The sequence below is a fragment of the Mesoplodon mirus genome (assembly GCF_964341445.2).
Source record: "Mesoplodon mirus genome assembly, chromosome: 13".
NCBI lineage: Eukaryota > Metazoa > Chordata > Mammalia > Artiodactyla > Ziphiidae > Mesoplodon > Mesoplodon mirus.
In genome coordinates, this window is record NC_138989.1 from 10135305 (window position 1) to 10153360 (window position 18056).

Sequence of the window (18056 nt, forward strand, 5' to 3'; positions counted from 1 at the left end):
TATTACCACCCTTGATGAAATGGTGCTTTTCAGGATGATTTTAGACCAGCAGAGTTGTTACTTGAAGAGGACAGGGCTGAATTTGGTAATAGTCTGGTGGCTCTGAGGCCAGCTTTGGATCAAACCTCTCAAGCTATGATTTATATCACAGTCAATTCTAGAATAGTACAGATGTCAGCAGTAATTTGCTCTTGCTTTCAAAGTCAGAAGGACGGATAATGAAAATCCTAGACAAAGTAAGTTGTGATAATATTTCATAATATCTATTGGGGGGGAATCTATTCATTCAAGAAGTACATATTGAGAGCTTACTTATCATTGACACTCGTGATTGAATTGGCCTAAGTGTCTACATGAAAAATAAATAGAATACAAATACGTCAAGTTGAGCCATACCTGTCTCTAGTATATTTCTTTTATAGAAATTCATGGAAATAGTATATTTTAGCTGACTTATTAAAATGGAGGGGGTAGGAATAGTCTTTAATCAGTGTCTGAAATCTGTACATTTTCTTGAAATTCATAGCTCACCATGATTAACTTCAAAATTGTATTTCCGCTGAAAGAGTGACCAAAAGGCACCAGTTAAATGGCCTGACCAAAGTGCCACCTGGAACCAAATGCTGGGGGCGGTCATACTGTGAGTTTTAAATGCCTGGACCTTAAATCACACGTACTTTGTTCTCATTAGCACCATGGTTCTCAAGCCTGTTTGTACATTAGAATCACCTGGGAGCTTAATAAAAATGGTGTTACCCAGGCCCCACTCCCAGCCTTTCTGTCTCTGATTTAATTGGTCTGGTTGGGCCCTGGATATCAGTTTTTTTTTTTAACTTTAGATTTTTTAGAATAATTTTAGGCTCACAGCAATACGAGCAAAAGGTACAGAGATTTCCCATATGCCCCCTGCCCCCCTCTCATGCACAGCTTCCAGCGTTATTAACATCCCCCCCAGAGGGGTGCCTTTGTTACAGTCACTGAACCTTCCTATTTAGGGTTCACTCTTGGTGTACATTCTGTGAGTTAGGACAATGGTATGATAATATGTATCCACCATTATAGTGTCACATGAGTGGCTGACATCGGTAATTTTTAAAAAGCTCTTCAAGTGATTCTAATGTGTAGCCGATCTGAAGACCAGAGTCATCCTAGAAAGCTGCAGGGACCTTTCCGCCTTCTGTCCTCATCCCCCAGCCTCATCCTCCGATCCCATTATGGTTTACGGGATTGTTGCTACAACCTGGGTTTAGTCACAGCAAACTTACCATAGCTTTTAAAAAATAAATTTATTTATTTATTTATTTTTGGCTCCGTTGGGTCTTTGTTGCTGCGCGGGCTTTCTCTAGTTGCGGCGAGCGCGGGGCTACTCTTTGTCGCGGTGCGCAGGCTTCTCATTGCAGTGGCTTCTCTTGTTGCAGAGCACAGGCTCTAGGCGCGTGGGCTTCAGTAGTTGTGGCTTGTGGGCTCTAGAGCGCAGGCTCAGTAGTTGTGGTGCACGGGCTTAGTTGCTCCGCGGCATGTAGGATCTTCCCAGACCAGGGATTGAACCCGTGACCCCTGCCTTGGCAGGTGGATTCTTAACCACTGCATCATCAGAGAAGCCCCCAGCTTTTTTCTTTTTTAGATGTAATTTTTATTTATTCAAAAAAAAAAGATTTCTTTAGCACCTTTATTCTGAAGGGACTTAATTGCCATACTTAGAACTTCTAAACAGTGAACATTTGTCAAGCATCAAAATAGCAGAATGAGGGAGTTGGACTCCGGTGATGGGGAGGGGCTGGTGCATCGTCTCCTGCGGGTGTCAGCGGATGGGGGCTGCGCATCTCCCTGATTCTGGGCCCTGTTAACAGGTGACCTAGAAAGGCTTTTTTTGTGTGTGTGTGGTATGCGGGCCTCTCACTGTTGTGGCCTCTCCCGTTGCGGAGCACAGGCTCCGGACACGCAGGCCCAGCGGCCATGGCTCACGGGCCCAGCCGCTCCGCAGCATGTGGGATCTTCCCAGACCGGGGCATGAACCCGTGTCCCCTGCATCGGCAGGCGGACTCTCAACCACTGCGCCACCAGGGAAGCCCTAGAAAGGCTTTTTTTGAGTGAATAAGCAGTGGGCTTTGTACCCACAGGAGCACACTTTACACCCCTCTGGAGCCTGCCCTCCACGTGTCATCAAGTTTTGAGAGCCACCTCCCGTCCCATCATCATGCACCCATGTAATCGTTCTTCTCCAAGGGTGCTGGTTTTGTGCTCAGGACCAGAGAGCCATGTCCCCTCTTGTCATCCCTGACTCGTGTCAGTGTGGGTGACTTCTGATGACTGAAGGACCGGGGACCCAGTCTGTGGATCATCCCTCCCTCCTTGGGTGGTCGGGTCTTCTCTAGCCCACCCACCAGAATAACATCAGGAATAAAGGAAATAGCGAAGACAACTCAAGGCCGTGCCAAGCAACCCATTTCATCTCGGGTTAAAAAAAAAAATGTGTGTTTGTATGTGTTTTGACTAGATTTAGGTAGAAAATAGGCCAGTGAGAGGAGCAGAACTTAGTTAAAATTTTTAGCCCAAAGTGAGATTTAAAAAAAAGATTTATTTCTGGATTTCAGTCCCCGGCGCCCATTTCTGTGAATAATCAGCATTTGTTCTAATGTGAATAATAGCATGGAGCAAATTCAGCCCCCTGAGTTTCACTATTTCTTTCTTTCTTTCTTTTTTTTTAGTATTTATTTATTTACTTGGCTGCGTCGGGTCTTAGTTGCAGCACGTGGGCTTAGTCGCCCCGTGGCATGTGGGATCTTAGTTCCCCGACCACGGATCGAACCTGTGTCCCCTGCATTGGAAGGTGGGTTCTTAACCACTGGATCACCAGGGAAGTCCCAAGTTTCACTGTTTCAAGCAAGGGTTTTAGGCCTGCGAGGCATGTGCTGCTCACACCGTTGCAAGGGTAATGATGATAGAAACCACAGTGATAGTAGTGACGGTTGACATTTATCGAACCCTCATGATGTGCCAGGCACTGTGATAAGGAATTCCCATGGGTTATCTCACTTAATCCTCATAAGCACTCTTGGAAGTAGGTTGAGAATTATCCCCATTTTACAGATGAGGAAATCGAGGCTCACAGAGTGAGTGAGTGGCAAGGTCAGATTTTGAACAGAGCTGCATGACTGGGTGTTGACTCACTTGGCCGCCCTACAGTATGTGTGTTGGGAGCTGTCACTGGGGTACAGCGAGCCAGCGCCATCACGCCACCCCCTGTCACTGGGCTGGGAGCTGTGGGGAGAGAGACCTGAGCTGCTGCAGGGAACTGACCTCTTTTAGGCAGGGAAGTAGTCTGGGGCAGTGGAAAGCAGAACTTTCACCTGCTGGTAGGACGCCAGTGCTCTGTGACAACCAGCTCCCGCAACCCCGTTACTAAGGCAGCGAAAATCGGACAGTGGGGCAGCGGTGGGCTCTGCCACATGCCCCTCCGTGCAGAAGAACCTTTGTCGGCTATTTCTGTATCTCTGCCCTTCACCAGTCCCAGTGTTCATGCCCTTCACCAGTCCCAGTGTTCATGCCCAGGGTGCCAACCACTGAGGGAAGCTGCCCTGTATGAGAACTGTTATCCCCACCCATAATTTTTTTTTAAACAGATTAAAACAAACAAAATTATTTATTTATTTATTTTGGCTGCGCTGGGTCTTAGTTGTGGCACATGGGATCTTCGTTGTGACATGTGGGATCTTTAGTTGCGGCATGCGGAGTTCTTAGTTGTAGCATGCGTGTGGGATCTAGTTCCCCGACCAGGGATCAAACCTGGGCCCCCTGCATTGGGAGCGTGGAGTCTTACCCACTGGACCACCAGGGAAGTCCCTCCACCCATAATTAACTGCTTTTAGGAATGAGGCAGGATGTGTGAGTTATGTGTGTGTGTGTGTGGGGGGGTAAGTACGTCCTTGTGGAGAGAGCATCCTTCTAGCCCATTCTTAGGAGGTCACGCTACATTATTTTTGTGATACTATCCTGAGTGTTATATCAGGTGCATCGTCAGTCTCTCTACCCCAGCTCTCTATTGGGACCAACAGAAACCATTTATTAACTGGCAGGTTACTTAAGCTGTCTGGGCCTCAGTTTCCTCATCTATAAAATGAGAATAATGTTTCATAGAGTCCTTGTGGGGACTAAAGAGTTAAAACATGCCTCGCTTTAGGACAGAACCGTGCATATAGAATCGGTGCTCAGTAAGTGTATGAGTTTCCTCTGGCTGCTGTAACAAGTGACCACAAATTTAGTGGCTTATAACAACACAGGTTTATTACTTTATATTTCTGGAGGTCAGAAGTCCAAGATGGATTTTACTGGGCTGGAAGCAAGGTGTACAAGGCTGCACCCTCTGGAGCCTCTAGGAAAGAATCAGTTTCCTTGCCTTTTTCAGCTTCTAGAGGCCGCCCAGTTTCCTTGGCTTGTGGCCCCTTCCCCCGTTTCCACAGCCAACGGTGTAGCATCTTCCAGCCTCCCTCTGACTGTGACCCTACTTCTGTCGTCACCTCTCCTCTTCCTCTGCTTCCATCTTAAGAGGACCCTTGTGGTTACGTTGGACCCCACCCCCCCACCCCATGTAATCCAGGATAGGCTCTCCATCTCAAAATCCTTAACGTAATCACATCTGCGAAGTCCCCTTTGCCATACGGGGTGACAGATCCACAGGTTCCAGAGATTAGGATGTGGACATCTTGGTGGAGGGACATTATTTAGCCAACATAATTAGTGTTAGCTGTTTCTGTAAAATGAAACAGAACCAAACTGGCTAGCTTGGGGATAGAATAAACAGCAATTTGGTCAGTATAGTTAACTGATACCATTGGGCACTTGATGTGTTAGCTCAGTCCTGCGTCAAGACCTTGACGTTATCCACCCGCTCCCTGGAGCTTGTTTTCTTCCAACGCTTTGGAGGGTCAGTGCCTTCTCATCCTTCAGGTGTCAGCTCAGATGTCACCGCACAGAGAAGCAGGCCCCTGATCCATTTCCTCTGCCATAGCACATCACCCCATTTCCTTCTTTGGCATCATCTGTAACCTTTTAGTTTGTGTGTCTGCCTGATGCATTCTGCGTGCCCTCTGAGAATGTCAGCTCCAGGAGGGCAGGGACCGTGTCTGTCTTGACCACTGCTCTTCCAGTGCCTGGAGCAGTGTAGGTGCACAGTACACATCCGTTTAGTGAGTAAGTGAATAAAGCCGTATCAGCACAAATGCCATGTGCTTAATGCCCACGCTCTCGTGTTGTGGTAAGTCCTTTTATTATCGTTCTACCTCCTAGAAATGGAAACAGAGGCTCAGGGAGGCTGAATCATTGCCTCAGGTCAACGGTGACTAAATTTACACTCAGGCTCTCCTGCTTCCAGAGTTCTTGGTCCTGTCCACCTCTCTGCCTCATGGCCTTGATGTTATTAGAAGCTGCTTGAGCCAGCTCTGTTGATGGCCAAGGATGCTGGCAGGTTTTGTGGTCTCTGCCGCAATTTTCCTTTTTTTTTTTCTTTTTAATTTATTTTATGGAAGTATAGTTGATTTACAATGTTGTGTTAATTTCTGCTGTATGGCAAAGTGACTCAGTTACCCATATATATACATTTCTTTTCATATTCTTTTCCATTATGGTTTATCACAGGGTATTGAATATATTCCCCTGCTCTATACAGCAGGACCTTGTTGTTTATCCATTCTGTACGTAATAGTTTGCACCTGCTAATCCCAAACTCTGCCGCAGTTTCTGAATGCAGCTTTTCAGGCCCACCCACCCGCCTCCTTGACGTTGGTTTTCTTCCATCCAGGTCTGTTGTGTCAAGTCTGGACTCCCCTGCCAAGACTAGCTCCATGGAAAAGAAACTTCTCATCAAAAGCAAAGAGCTGCAAGACTCCCAGGACAAGTGTCACAAGGTATTTATTTCCGCAGCCGGCCTCCCTCCTTGCTGCAGGAGCCTCCCGTCAATATATGCCAAGGGATCCGCCCGGGGCCGCCGCTGGCGCCGAGCCACCTGATCCTTCCCGCGCTGAAGTCGCGCCTCCGGCAGCTCAGAGGGAGATGAATTCGGGCCTTGACGCTGCCGTAAATCCTTTAAATCTTAACCAGAGGAGGCCCTGGATATAAAGCGGCCAGTTCCTCAGCATGACCCAGCTAGATGTCTGCGTCTTCTGGCAGGTGGCGTGGGTCCTCACCTGTGGCCGAGATGCATCCCATCTGCTTTGAGTGATGCGAAGTCTCTCCTCCTAGTCTTTAAAAACTCCTGCTTATGTAACTGCGGCCACTGTGTTGATTATGCTCAACGTGTCTTAACTGTTTCTGCCCAGGGGCAGCTCTCTGGAAGCTCATAAGAGTCACTTCTTGCCTGGGACTCCTAAGAGTGCAGACGAATCCGTATCTCCTTGCCCTGTCCTGGATTTGTCCTCTAGATCTTTGCAAGGAGATGGGGGGGATCAAGATGGATTTGGGATAAAATTAAACTGACGTCTGCAAAAAAACCAAACCAAACCCCCAAAAAGCAAACAGGTGAAAAAAATGGTGATTGTGGCTTCCTCGCTCACTGGGTTAGAGAAGTGATCGAGTGTGAACCCAGCCTTGCATGAGAGGAGTGACTTAGCATTGGTGACTGCCCTTACGAAGACCTGTGCGCTCCCAGGCGAAGAAACCATGGTATTTCCATCCCAACCTTTTGGCGAGTTAGCGCCAGCCGGGACCACCAGGTGGTCTCGGAGGCGGCTTGAGATGCGATTGCTCCTGACGAACACCCGCCCCCCGCCCCCCGGGCCTTTTTAACGTGTCGCTGTGTTTATTTCAGATGGAGCAGGAAATGACCCGGTTACATCGGAGAGTGTCAGAGGTGGAGGCTGTGCTTAGTCAGAAGGAGGTGGAGCTGAAGGCCTCTGAGACTCAGAGATCCCTCCTGGAGCAGGACCTTGCTACCTACATCACAGAGTGCAGTGTGAGCCTTCCCCCCAAGCCCCCTTCCCTCGGAGCGGGCGCTTCCCGTCGTGTGTGTCTCATCCTGTTTCATGACAGCATCATGAGGCACATCACAGCCAGGGGCAGAGAGGAGAGAGAGGGAGGACGCACGAGCAAGACCTGTGATGTGCAGAGTAGCGGGGGCCGGGCGTGAGGGCCCGGAGGCCTGAGATCAGGCTCAGACAGCCCAGGCAGGAGCCTGGAGACGGGCATAGACAGCGTGGCAGAGGGTCTCAGCATCTCCCATCCCAGCCTCTCTGCTCCTCCTCGTGTCCAGCGCAATCAGCCTCAGGAACCAAGCTCCCAAATAAGTGCAAGAAAATGTGTTTTGAATCTGTCCCAAATCGATATTCCATTGCCTAGCACCAGCGCAGCAACAAGAAAAACTCAGCCTTTAAAACCCAGACCCTCCGTCATCTTTTACCATGCGACTTTTTTATTTTCTTTCCTTCACAAGAGTGGACTGTCTTCTCCATTGTCTTGTTGAAAATTTTCATTCAGGTGTCTTTTAATGTACAGTCTTAACAAGTTGAATCACACATTCTTCAAGTGTTTTTTTTTTTTCCACAAGGGAGAGGAAATCTATAGAGAGTGGCTGATTAAGAATAACTGCTATGTTTCCATTCCAGATTTGGCCTCCTTTCAGTGGTGGGTGAAGTTATTCAGCTTTGTATTTCAGATCTATATTTCAGTGTCACTGAAGCATTGAGGGAACCTTTTGGATAAAAGGTGTCCAGGAAATATAAGCCAGGAGGTGGAAATAGTTTGCTTGCAGTCTTAAATGGCACCTGGGCAGAGAATGAAGTCATTGCTACTTTGAAAGAGGGATATATACTTGATAGTCCTTGAATAACTGCTATTCCAGAAAAGACTTTGTAGCCACCCCAATGATGGTTTCATGGCTAAGGGATCTTACTAGTTTTTAGTCCTGAACATACAAGTAAGTATCTGCTAGGGCAGGTAGGAAACAGGTGGATGCAGTTTCAGGCTGGATCCTTAAGGTCACAAGGTTTGAGATGATGTTTCTTGAACCAAGGGGTTTTACAGGATGAAACCTGGAATCAGCGACTCACCGGAAGTTGTCGACTTTGGTCCGTCACCTGAAACCATCTTGGTGTCTGCGAAGCAGCCTGCAGCTCCCTTAATGAATCTTTTCAAACAGAGCAGGATCCACAGGACAACCCTATTAAAATTTTGCTTTCCGCAGAGCTTAAAGCGAAGTTTGGAGCAAGCTCGGATGGAGGTGTCCCAGGAGGACGACAAAGCACTGCAGCTTCTCCACGATATCAGAGAGCAGAGCCGGAAGCTCCAAGAAATCAAAGAGCAGGTACGGCTCCCTGCCTGGGAGCAGGGCACTAACCGGACCTCTCATTTCAGGAGAGGTGTGTTTGAGGGACAGAGAGAGGGAAGGGGGGGCGGTGAGGAGAGAAAGTTATGTAGGTCATTTGGAACTTTTAGATTCCCCATGATTTATATAAATGGCAGAGTCCTTGTTCTTTCTAGCTCCTTGTGAAGTCTGGGCCCCACGATGGCTACTCTTTTCAATTGAAGGTATAGGTTTAGAGCAGGGGGGTGGGCAAACTGCAGCCTGTGGGCGAGAATCTGGCCAACCACCTGTTTTTCATGACCACAAGCTAAGAATGGTTTTTGCATTTTTAAATGGGGGAAAAAATTCAAAAGAAGAATATTTCATATGGAATTCAAATTTCAGTGTTTATAAATAAAGTTTTATTGGAACACAGCTCACCCATTCATTTAGGTACTGCCCATGGCTGCTGATCATGCTACAGTGGCAGAGGTGAATGGTTGTGACGGAGACCACATGGCCTGCAAAACTGAAATTGCTTCCTATCTAGCTTTTTACCAAAAGAGTTTGCCAACCTCTGCTTTAGACCATTAAAAAAAAAATTAATGTTTTCATAGCTTTTCAGATGCACTTAAAGTTTTTGAGAAAAGCCAGGGTACTTCATAGTCTTACTTATCTAAAGACTTATCCTAGAAGAAGAGTTTGAGCAGTTAAAGCCGAGTCAGAATTGACACGGCAAATCTGACTACAGAAAGCCCCCTCCCCTGTGTGTTCAGAAAAGAGAATCCAGACCTTTAAAAAGCCTACTCTCTTTTTTTACCCCCTCTATTTCTAAAAGGATTTTCTTTCTAGATGGTTCATTTTTATTTCACTTCACTGTTTCCTTTTTAGCACGGATTTTTTTTTTTTTTTTTTTTGTCCTTTGAAGAAACCGTAAATAGAAACTTTAATGAAGAGAATGCAGTGAGCAATTGGAGAGCTGAATTATCAGCTGCCAGGCAACTCTCATTCACTTCAGAAAATCTAGTGGAAACAGTGATGGAAATGAACATTTTTGTCTCTGGGTAACGCACACTTAGCCATCTGGGTGGTGCTAATGCAAGAAACTCCGGCAAATAATTTGATTCATTAGCTGTTCTTTACAGAAAGAATTCCTGTTTTGGATGTTTTGTTGGCATCATCTCATTATCACCTTAATACTTCTTAAATCATTGGTTAATATCCTCTTGCTTGATAAAAGTATTCTGAATAAACGTGTATAGGAAATGGTGCAAATTGGTTGTCAGGTTTCTGAACAACAACACTAACTTAGAGATGAAGGTCACACCTACAGTTTGAAAAAATCTGCTTTGACAGTTGACCTGTTGCCCCTTTTATCAACACAGTTTTTCATCCTAAAAGTTTCAAGAGGTAGGATTCTTTTTCTCCCATTAGTTCAGTGTGGTTGGAAATTTGCTTTTGGTGACATCCTGGGGAAATGAAAGCTGTGCTTGGCCACCAGAGGGAGCAGCTGGTGTCTGTGAAATTCCATAGAAACAGAATTATCAGGACACTTTGAAAAGGTGTTTGCTGGTGGTTGAGTTCAAAGAAATGTCCTTTGTGATTCATACCACAGTTGGCATCCATGTGGAATTTTAGATTTAATGACTGCTAAGTGTTCCATTTTGAGGGGGGAGAAAACTTCTTCGTTTCAGATTTTATTTCTCATCGGAAGAAGGATTTATTAAAATGACCCTCGGTAAGTTTGGTGAGAGCAGGATGTTTGCAATCCAGGAAAAAGCGTTTAATACTTTCAGCAAACTCCTAGTATTTGGTTTGCAGCCTGTCAATTCCTCCCAGGTTTGCCATTTATTCCGCACTCTTCCTCTCAAAGCCAATTTCTGTACTGCTGTTTATTTAATTTAAATATGTTGCTTCTGCTTAGCTACCCACAATGGAGCACTTGAATTTGGTTTAAAATAAAAACACCTAGGGAATTCCCTGGTGGTTCAGTGGTTAGGACTCTGCGTTCCCACTGCAGGGGGCATGGGTTCGATTCCCGGTCGGGGAACTAAGATCCCACATGGAGTGGCCAAAAATTAAATAAACAAATAAAAACATCTAAGCGTCTCACATGATGGTTAGATTCATGCTCCATCAGTAGCAATTGCTGATTCCGTCCCACCCCTCCCCTGCCCCCCTCCACCCCCTCACCCCGGGAAGGGAGACAGAAGTTCAGGTAACACAGAAGACGTTTGGGTTTCAGGACTTCTGATTGAATAGGACCATGTCTTCCTTCCCACAAAATTCTGAAGCTCCATTCCAAAGAATGACTCGAGGCAGGACCCAAAAGTTGTCCACGGTTCCCCATTCTGATCCTGTTCAACTCTGACCCACAGTTCAGCCCATGCTGAGATACGTACAGCTGCCTCTCAGCTGTCCTTGGGAACTGGCCTGATTATCTTCTCTCAGAGTTTTCCTGAAGCAGGGATTTGGTCCGCTGTTGGATGTATAGGATTTCCTTGAAGTATCCAGCAGAGTAACAGTGGCTCAATAAATGAGGTGGAATTTTTTTTGATGCTTGTAGCAGGCTGGGTGCCCCCAGGGCTCAGATTGCTGACAGAGATGTTGCCTGATTCTTGCCTTCGTCCCCCTGGGTTCTGACAGCTCAGGAACGAGAGATGTTGGGGGAACAGGGCTGTGTCCTCACTCTTGACAAAACACAGAAATTACGTTCCCTTCTTGCCGACATAAGTTTAAGTCAGACAAGGGAGCTCAAGGATAAAAGATGGCCAAGAGTGCCTCCTACCTCTTTGCTTCCTCCACAGCTTGGTATTTGTGCCTGTGGGTACTTTGGATTTTTTAAAACTTTAAAATCAGAAGTAAAATAATGAGTTTTAGGTAGAAGAAACGGTTTTCATAGGTAATGTTTTTGTCTTTATATGAATGCTATTGTAAAATAGAATTTCATATATATATATATATATATATATATATATATATATATATATATATATATATATAGTTTTTTTAATGGAGGAAGGGATCCAGGAAGGCACAATACCCAGAGCTATGAAAGTCATAATAAGTCATGACACAGCCCTGGCCGAGGGGTCTAGAAAAACCCCAGGTAGAGGGAGTACTATTTCACATCACCGGCTCACATTCCATTCTGTGAGTTGAGATAATTGTTCAGTAGGTTATAAAGACCTTTGCTTATATAACCCAGCACCACCCACTTAGTGGGCATCGTCCAGAAAACCTGGCGCCCCATGACTTGTGGGATTGACCTTCAATAACAATACAGTCGGCCCTCCGTATCCACGGGTTCCATGTCTGCGATTTCAACCAACTGTGGATTGGATTTGGTTCTGGAACCATTTCCCTGTGGATACTGAGGGACGACTGTACGCTTTTGGGTGGGAAGGAGTGAAATGAGACCATGCTCCATTCTGTGCTCATTTTTTCTGCTTTCCGCTGTACCAATAATACAGAGAGATGTGCTTACGTGAAAACTGTCCATTTTCATAAGGACATCACCTCCCCTTTAGTGTGCACTTGGGGGGATTGCCTGTTACAAAGGATGAAAGGTTTACTTTATATTCTGTTACTAAAAAGAGAAAGAAAAAAAAGACATTTTATTGGTTAAAAGCATAACCTTGCTCAGTTGATCCCTCTTCAGTTATTTCTTGGGGGAATGGATCTTAGAGATGATCACTGTACATTGCGAAGGTCAGAGACAGTTTTAATTCTCTATTCTTTTCATTTTATATCCGCCACCTTGGATTGGTTAAACTGCTCATTCGTAATCCTTATATGTATAAGCTTTGCTTTTGCTAACAGAGAATATTTTCATACTTTGCCCCAAAGTTTTCAAAACCATTGCCCATTTCTTCTGGTAAACCAGTTTTGGAAAACCTCGATGCAGATGTCCTGTTTTGATTTTAGAAATTCAATTTGGAAAAGGTTGGGCTGTTGGGATTACTTTAAAGGCTTTTGCTCGAGGGAACAAGATAATTCTTTCTTCAGAGTCTTTCTCATAAGTTACTTTGATCAGAGCCAGTGTTTCCTGACTCTTCCAAATTTCAGGGTGACTTGCCTCTCAAGAGCAACGTTAAGTTCATCATGCAGTTTGGGGCCCAGAAAAATTAATGATGAGAAACTGACATGATGAGTTTCACCTTCCAAGATTCTCTCCACTGAGATTTCCAATTACCCCCTTGTGCCTTCTGAAAGGTTAATTTTAAAACTAGTACCATATCTAATTGTGTTAGGCGCACATAACTTCTAAAGGACAAATCTGTATAAATGATTACCCTTGGAGGAAAGCTACGCATAAGCAGATTATCCTGGTTGTTTAAAGTACATCCCTTTCAGCTCTCCTGTGTTACAAAGGTCTTAAGGTTCTGCACTTCTTGTACGATATTATTTGCTCAAAGGATCTTATTGTGTATAGGCACATTTGTTCCAAATGGTGTTACTAGTGATTCATGATCTAGATGAAAACAGTTTAAAGATTTAATATTCTTTTCTCCCTCCTCGTCCTCCACACACCTTGCCCTTATCCCCATCTTTCTACTCACCTTTTCTCTAGGTCCATTCTCTCCGGTCTCTCTTCACTGTGTCTTCCCTCTGTGGTCTGTGTTCTTCCATCTTCACCTCCCATCTTTCCTTTCAGGAGTTCCCAAATTCACCTTCCTTCCATTGCCTACTCTTTAGGAGTACCAGGCTCAAGTGGAAGAAATGAGGTTAATGATGAATCAGTTGGAAGAGGACCTGGTTTCGGCCAGAAGACGGAGTGATCTCTATGAATCGGAGCTCAGAGAGTCTCGGCTGGCCGCCGAAGAGTTCAAGCGGAAAGCCACAGAATGTCAGCATAAATTGATGAAGGTAGCCGGCTCCCTGCCGGGGAGGGTGTTTTGGGGGTAGAATCATGGATGATCTTAGCAATAATAAAGGGAATCCTAGCTTCATGAGTGTACGTTTGGGAAATAATGGGGGTGCCTTGCAAAGCCTCCTGGTCTTGGTTAGAGAAGATACTTTTTTTTTTTATCATCATCCTCATTATTTTGGCCACAGAGACCAAGAAAGCCTGTAGTGTTGTCTTATAAGACTTTGAGGTTCTTGAGATTTTTCCAATATGTTGTATCTTTTAAATTACAGGCTAAAGATCAAGGGAAGCCTGAAGTGGGAGAATATGCCAAACTGGAGAAGGTATTTCCCATTATTGGTATCGTGATTTCGGGTAGACAGCCTCTTAAATGTTGCTCTCCGTGGCCTGTCACTGGTTAAGAATATACTTGCAATGAATAGAGAACTGTCTTCTGGGTTTATTTTGATGGTCAGTCTCTGGATGACCATGTGTAGCTTCAGCTATATTTCTAAAAGGGATAGAAGACACCTCATTTTTTTTTGGTCAGGCCCGCTCACAGTAACACACAAACCCAGACACTCAGTAAGACACATGGGAAAATTCTTACTGTTTTAGGGTACCAGCGACTTTGATTCTCTTTTTTTGCCATCTGTATGTGTGTTGCTGGTTTTAGAGAAATAGTCCACATGGAGGTTTGCCCTGAGACATTCAAAGGTTTCTCTGCTAGGCTACTGTTCTTCCTCTCCATCAATAGGTATTGGAAAACAAAACAAAAAGACCCCAACAGAAACCTCAAGAAAACAGGACTGCAGTAAATGTAGCAAGACCTTAATGCCAATTTGCCTTTTTTGCTTTATTTCCTGGGATTTTAATCACAGATCAATGCTGAGCAGCAGCTCAAAATTCAGGAGCTCCAAGAGAAGCTGGAAAAGGTAAGCCTGAGGTGATGTTTTGGGGAACTTACCCCCCATTTCCACCTACTTCTTGCTTTGTCATGGAGCACAGGAGATCAAAGAAAGAGAATTAGTCGCCCAGCGCCGAGGAAAATGAAGGGGGAGTGAGTTATTACCTGAAAATACAAGAGCTCTGAGTATACTTTCTCCTTTTGAGACATGTCAAACAGTGTTTGTTTAAAAAACAAACAAAAAAACCCCACCAAGCTCTGTGAGACTCTCAAGTCAAAGCTCTAATTGTACTACAGCAGAACCCAAGAGGCTGTCTCGTCTCCCTTCAGGGGACCGGGTCCCCATCTTGCACGGGAGAAGCCTATGTTGTTCACGACCCAGACAGCTTTCAGTCAGAGACTGTGGGCAGTCTTCCTGTGCGTCGGGAGCCTGGAGGGACCAGTAGTCCTTGGGCGGTTGAGGGTGGGATGTGGGTTTGGCTTACGGCATCGGGCACAGTGTGTGCAAATGGCCCTTCCTTTAGGTGAACACGGGAAACGCTAAAGAAAGGGCCAGGATGAATGTGGCCTTTCATGTCAAGAACGTTTGTGAATGTGTTTAAAAGAGTTCCTTCTTTTTGTGTTATTAAAAACGTATAATATTAAATTGTGTTATTAAAAACATATTACATTTACTGTCTAAATTGTTTTGAGTGTCCAGTTCCTTAGTGTCAGATATATTCACATTGTGAGATAGATCTTGAGAACTTTGTCATCTCACAAAACTTAAACTCTCTACCTGCCAAATGCTAATCTCCCCACCCCCACCCTTCGTAACCACCTTTCTTTTTCCTTCCTTCCTTCCTTCCCTCCTTCCCTCCCTCCCTCCTTTCCTCCCTCCCTCCCTCCTCTCTCTCTCCCCCTCCCCCTCCCTTCCTTCCTTTTCATTCTATTTGTTTTATTGAAGTGTAGTTGACTTACAGTGTTGTGTTACTTTCTGCTGTACAGCAAAGTGACTCAGTTATACATATATATATATATATACATTCTTTTCCATTATGTTTTATCACAGGATATTGAATATAGTTCCCTGTGCTATACAGTAGGACCTTGTTTATCCATCCTATATATCATAGTTTGCATCTGCTAATCTACTTTGCTTGTATGGTTTTGACTGCTTTAGGTACTTCCTATGGATAGAATCATACAGTATTTGTCCTTTTGTGACTGGCTCTTTTTTTTTTTTTTTTTTTTTTTGACTGGCTCATTTTGCTCAGCACAATGTCTTCAAGGTTCATCCATGTTACAGCATGTGACAGGATCTCCTTTTCAGAGGCTGAATAGTATTCCATGGCCTGGATATTCCACATTTTCTGCATCCATTCATCTGTCCCCTTCCTACTTATTCTTGAGATCACTACTGGAAGCCTTTCAGCTAGACATTTGTGTGAGGATTTGTATCTCCTAGAACTCTGCTCTCCAGTAGAAGTGGGAAGCAACCCACACATGTCAGCCTCAGATGTAATTTTAAGTTTTCTAGTAGCCACATTAAAAAAGGGAAAATCCTCTGAATGATATAGTTTCCTTAATCCATTTTATACAAAATATTGCAGCATGTAGTGATATTAAAACATGTACACTGCTTCAGTTTTTAAATGAATTAAACTTAAGTAAAATTTAAAATTAATTTCCCAGTCACAGCAACCACGTTTCAGGTGCTCACCGGGCACATGTGGCGAGCAGCTCCCACGTTGGACAGTGCTGGTCTCGAAGTTGGAGTTCCCTTGCCGTTTTCACGTTTTAAAACTATAATCTAGGACTTCCCTGGTGGCGCAGTGATTGAGAGTCCGCCTGCCGATGCAGGGGACACAGGTTCGTGCCCCGGTCCGGGAAGATCCCACATGCCGCGGAGCGGCTGGGCCCGTGAGCCATGGCCGCTGAGCCTGCGCGTCCAGAACCTGTGCTCTGCAATGGGAGAGGCCACAACAGTGAGAGGCCCGTGTACCGCAAAAAAACAAAAAAACAAAACTATAATCTAAAGCAAATGAGTGTGAGGCTGTTGGTTTCTTACACTCAGATCTTTACTGTGATGCTGGAAGAGCTTCAGTATAGTAAAGACCCAAATAAAAATTAACTTCAAAAGGGTTCACTGTTTTTTCTTTAAACCTGAATTTGCGAGTCACCACGAACAATGTGGTGGTTATGCCCTTTGATAGGTATTTGAGAAAAAAAAGTTTATAGTTTTTATCTTGTTTTCTTGTAAAAGTAGTACAAATTCCCCTTAGGAAAATCAGCAAATGAGATGATTAAATAGGGAGACAATTAACAGTCCGGGGTAAATACATTAATACCTGGGCAGATGAACCTGAGACCTTTTTGTTTGCATTTATTATGTTATATTGACTCTAAGATGCTAATGATTGTCTGATACCCCATTATCTTCTGTACCCCAAGAAAGAAAAAAACACCATCAATTTTAATCGTAGATGCATTCTAAATTCAGTGCTGTTAAAAAAAATATATAAGTGCACCTTAGGACAGACGAAACACAGAATAAAATGAAACGTTTATATGTTTTGAAAAATGGATAAAAGTATCCATTCAGTGTGACCCGATTTTTTTTCCTGTTTAGGAGATGGTCCCCATCTTTTTCCGTGGATAAATTGGGCCATCTCTCCCCTGTTCCTTCTCCTTTCAGGCCGTGAAAGCCAGCACGGAGGCCACCGAGCTGCTGCAGAACATCCGCCAGGCGAAGGAGCGGGCCGAGCGCGAGCTGGAGAAGCTGCACAACCGCGAGGACTCTTCCGAAGGCATCAAGAAGAAGCTGGTGGAAGCCGAGGTGAGCAGGGGACCTCCAGCTCCCGGCTCCCGAGGTGCCCGGCCTCCGGCTGTGCAGGGGAAGAAACCTCGGGAGCACCCTCTCTCTGCTCCTGTTCATCCAAACTGCTTTCCCTTCCGCCAGTCCCTTTGAAACCCAAGAGGCTCGGGACCATTTTCCCCAAGGGGGAGAAGGATTTGTCACAGCAGCTCTGAGTAGAAAGATGTTTTGATAAAACCTTTCCTTCCTATTTGCTTTCCTCTGACCCGTTCGCCTGTGTGGGAGGATTCACGTTTATCTAGATGAACTGTGATGCCACCCCTGAGGTTTCCTTTTTCTTCCCTCTGTACCCTTGCTTTTCCTCATCTTCCTCCAGCGGTGTTAATACTATATTAATTTTCGAGGCTTCAGCTGTGACCTGTGTGTGTCGGTAGCTCCCAGACCTGTATTTCTGGGCCTCTTCTCTCTGTCCAGTTCTTTGTTGTTGTTGTTGTTGTTGAAACCAATTATACAATTATACAGGAAACACACGAGTGTCTTCTCATTGTGAAAAACGTAGCACTGAAGAATATAGAATAAAAAGGGACGTTTCCCCTTTGCTGCCCTCCGCCTCCCCTGACGCCTGGGTGATGGGTCCATGGAACGAATGTGTCATAGTTGACTTAAGCACCCCCCTGTCCTGGGCCTTCTGCTTCTCCCTGTCGCAGGGCTGGCGTTGAACCTACTTGCCTACGTCTCTTTGGGGCCACCCTCACCCTCGATCCAGGAAGTATTTCCCACTGCTCCCCTGACATCTTGACTGGGTGTCTGAACAGTGCCTCCGATCTAGAATGAACTCAGTATCCTCCCCGACAAGCTGGGTTGCCTTCTCAGTCTTCCTCGCACCGGTCAGGGCCCCCATTCATCCATCTGGTCACCCCAGGCTTGACACCTTGACATCATCTGCTGCTTCTCCCTAGGCCCTGCCATTCCGAGAGTCCCTCAGCCCTGTAAATACACCCACACTGTCTCCACCGTCCACCCTCTGCCGGCCATTTCTGCAGGCCTCCCCACAGTGTAGGCCCTCTTCCTCTTAGCTGGGTGAATGTAGTAATTTCTCGGCTTTCTGTTTCCAGGCTCACCTTCCTCCCATCTAGCTCAAACGGGGTCAGACTCGTGGACCTCAAACTCCAGGCTCATCAGCACCCCTTGCCCCATCCCAAACCTTTCAGGGCTTCCCTACATCTTAGGT

The 18056-nt window shown here is 45.3% G+C and overlaps 1 protein-coding gene across 1 annotated transcript in view; it reads left to right on the plus strand.

Annotated features, from left to right (window-relative positions):
- The window catches only part of CIT (citron rho-interacting serine/threonine kinase), a 171655-nt gene that overhangs the window by 85183 nt on the left and 68416 nt on the right, over positions 1-18056 (plus strand). Inside the window, exons 11-17 of the mRNA XM_082641760.1 lie at positions 5798-5903; positions 6803-6946; positions 8174-8293; positions 12971-13141; positions 13415-13465; positions 14003-14056; positions 16706-16846. Coding sequence (XP_082497886.1) covers positions 5798-5903; positions 6803-6946; positions 8174-8293; positions 12971-13141; positions 13415-13465; positions 14003-14056; positions 16706-16846 — 787 coding nt within the window. The remainder of the gene's footprint in view (positions 1-5797; positions 5904-6802; positions 6947-8173; positions 8294-12970; positions 13142-13414; positions 13466-14002; positions 14057-16705; positions 16847-18056) is intronic.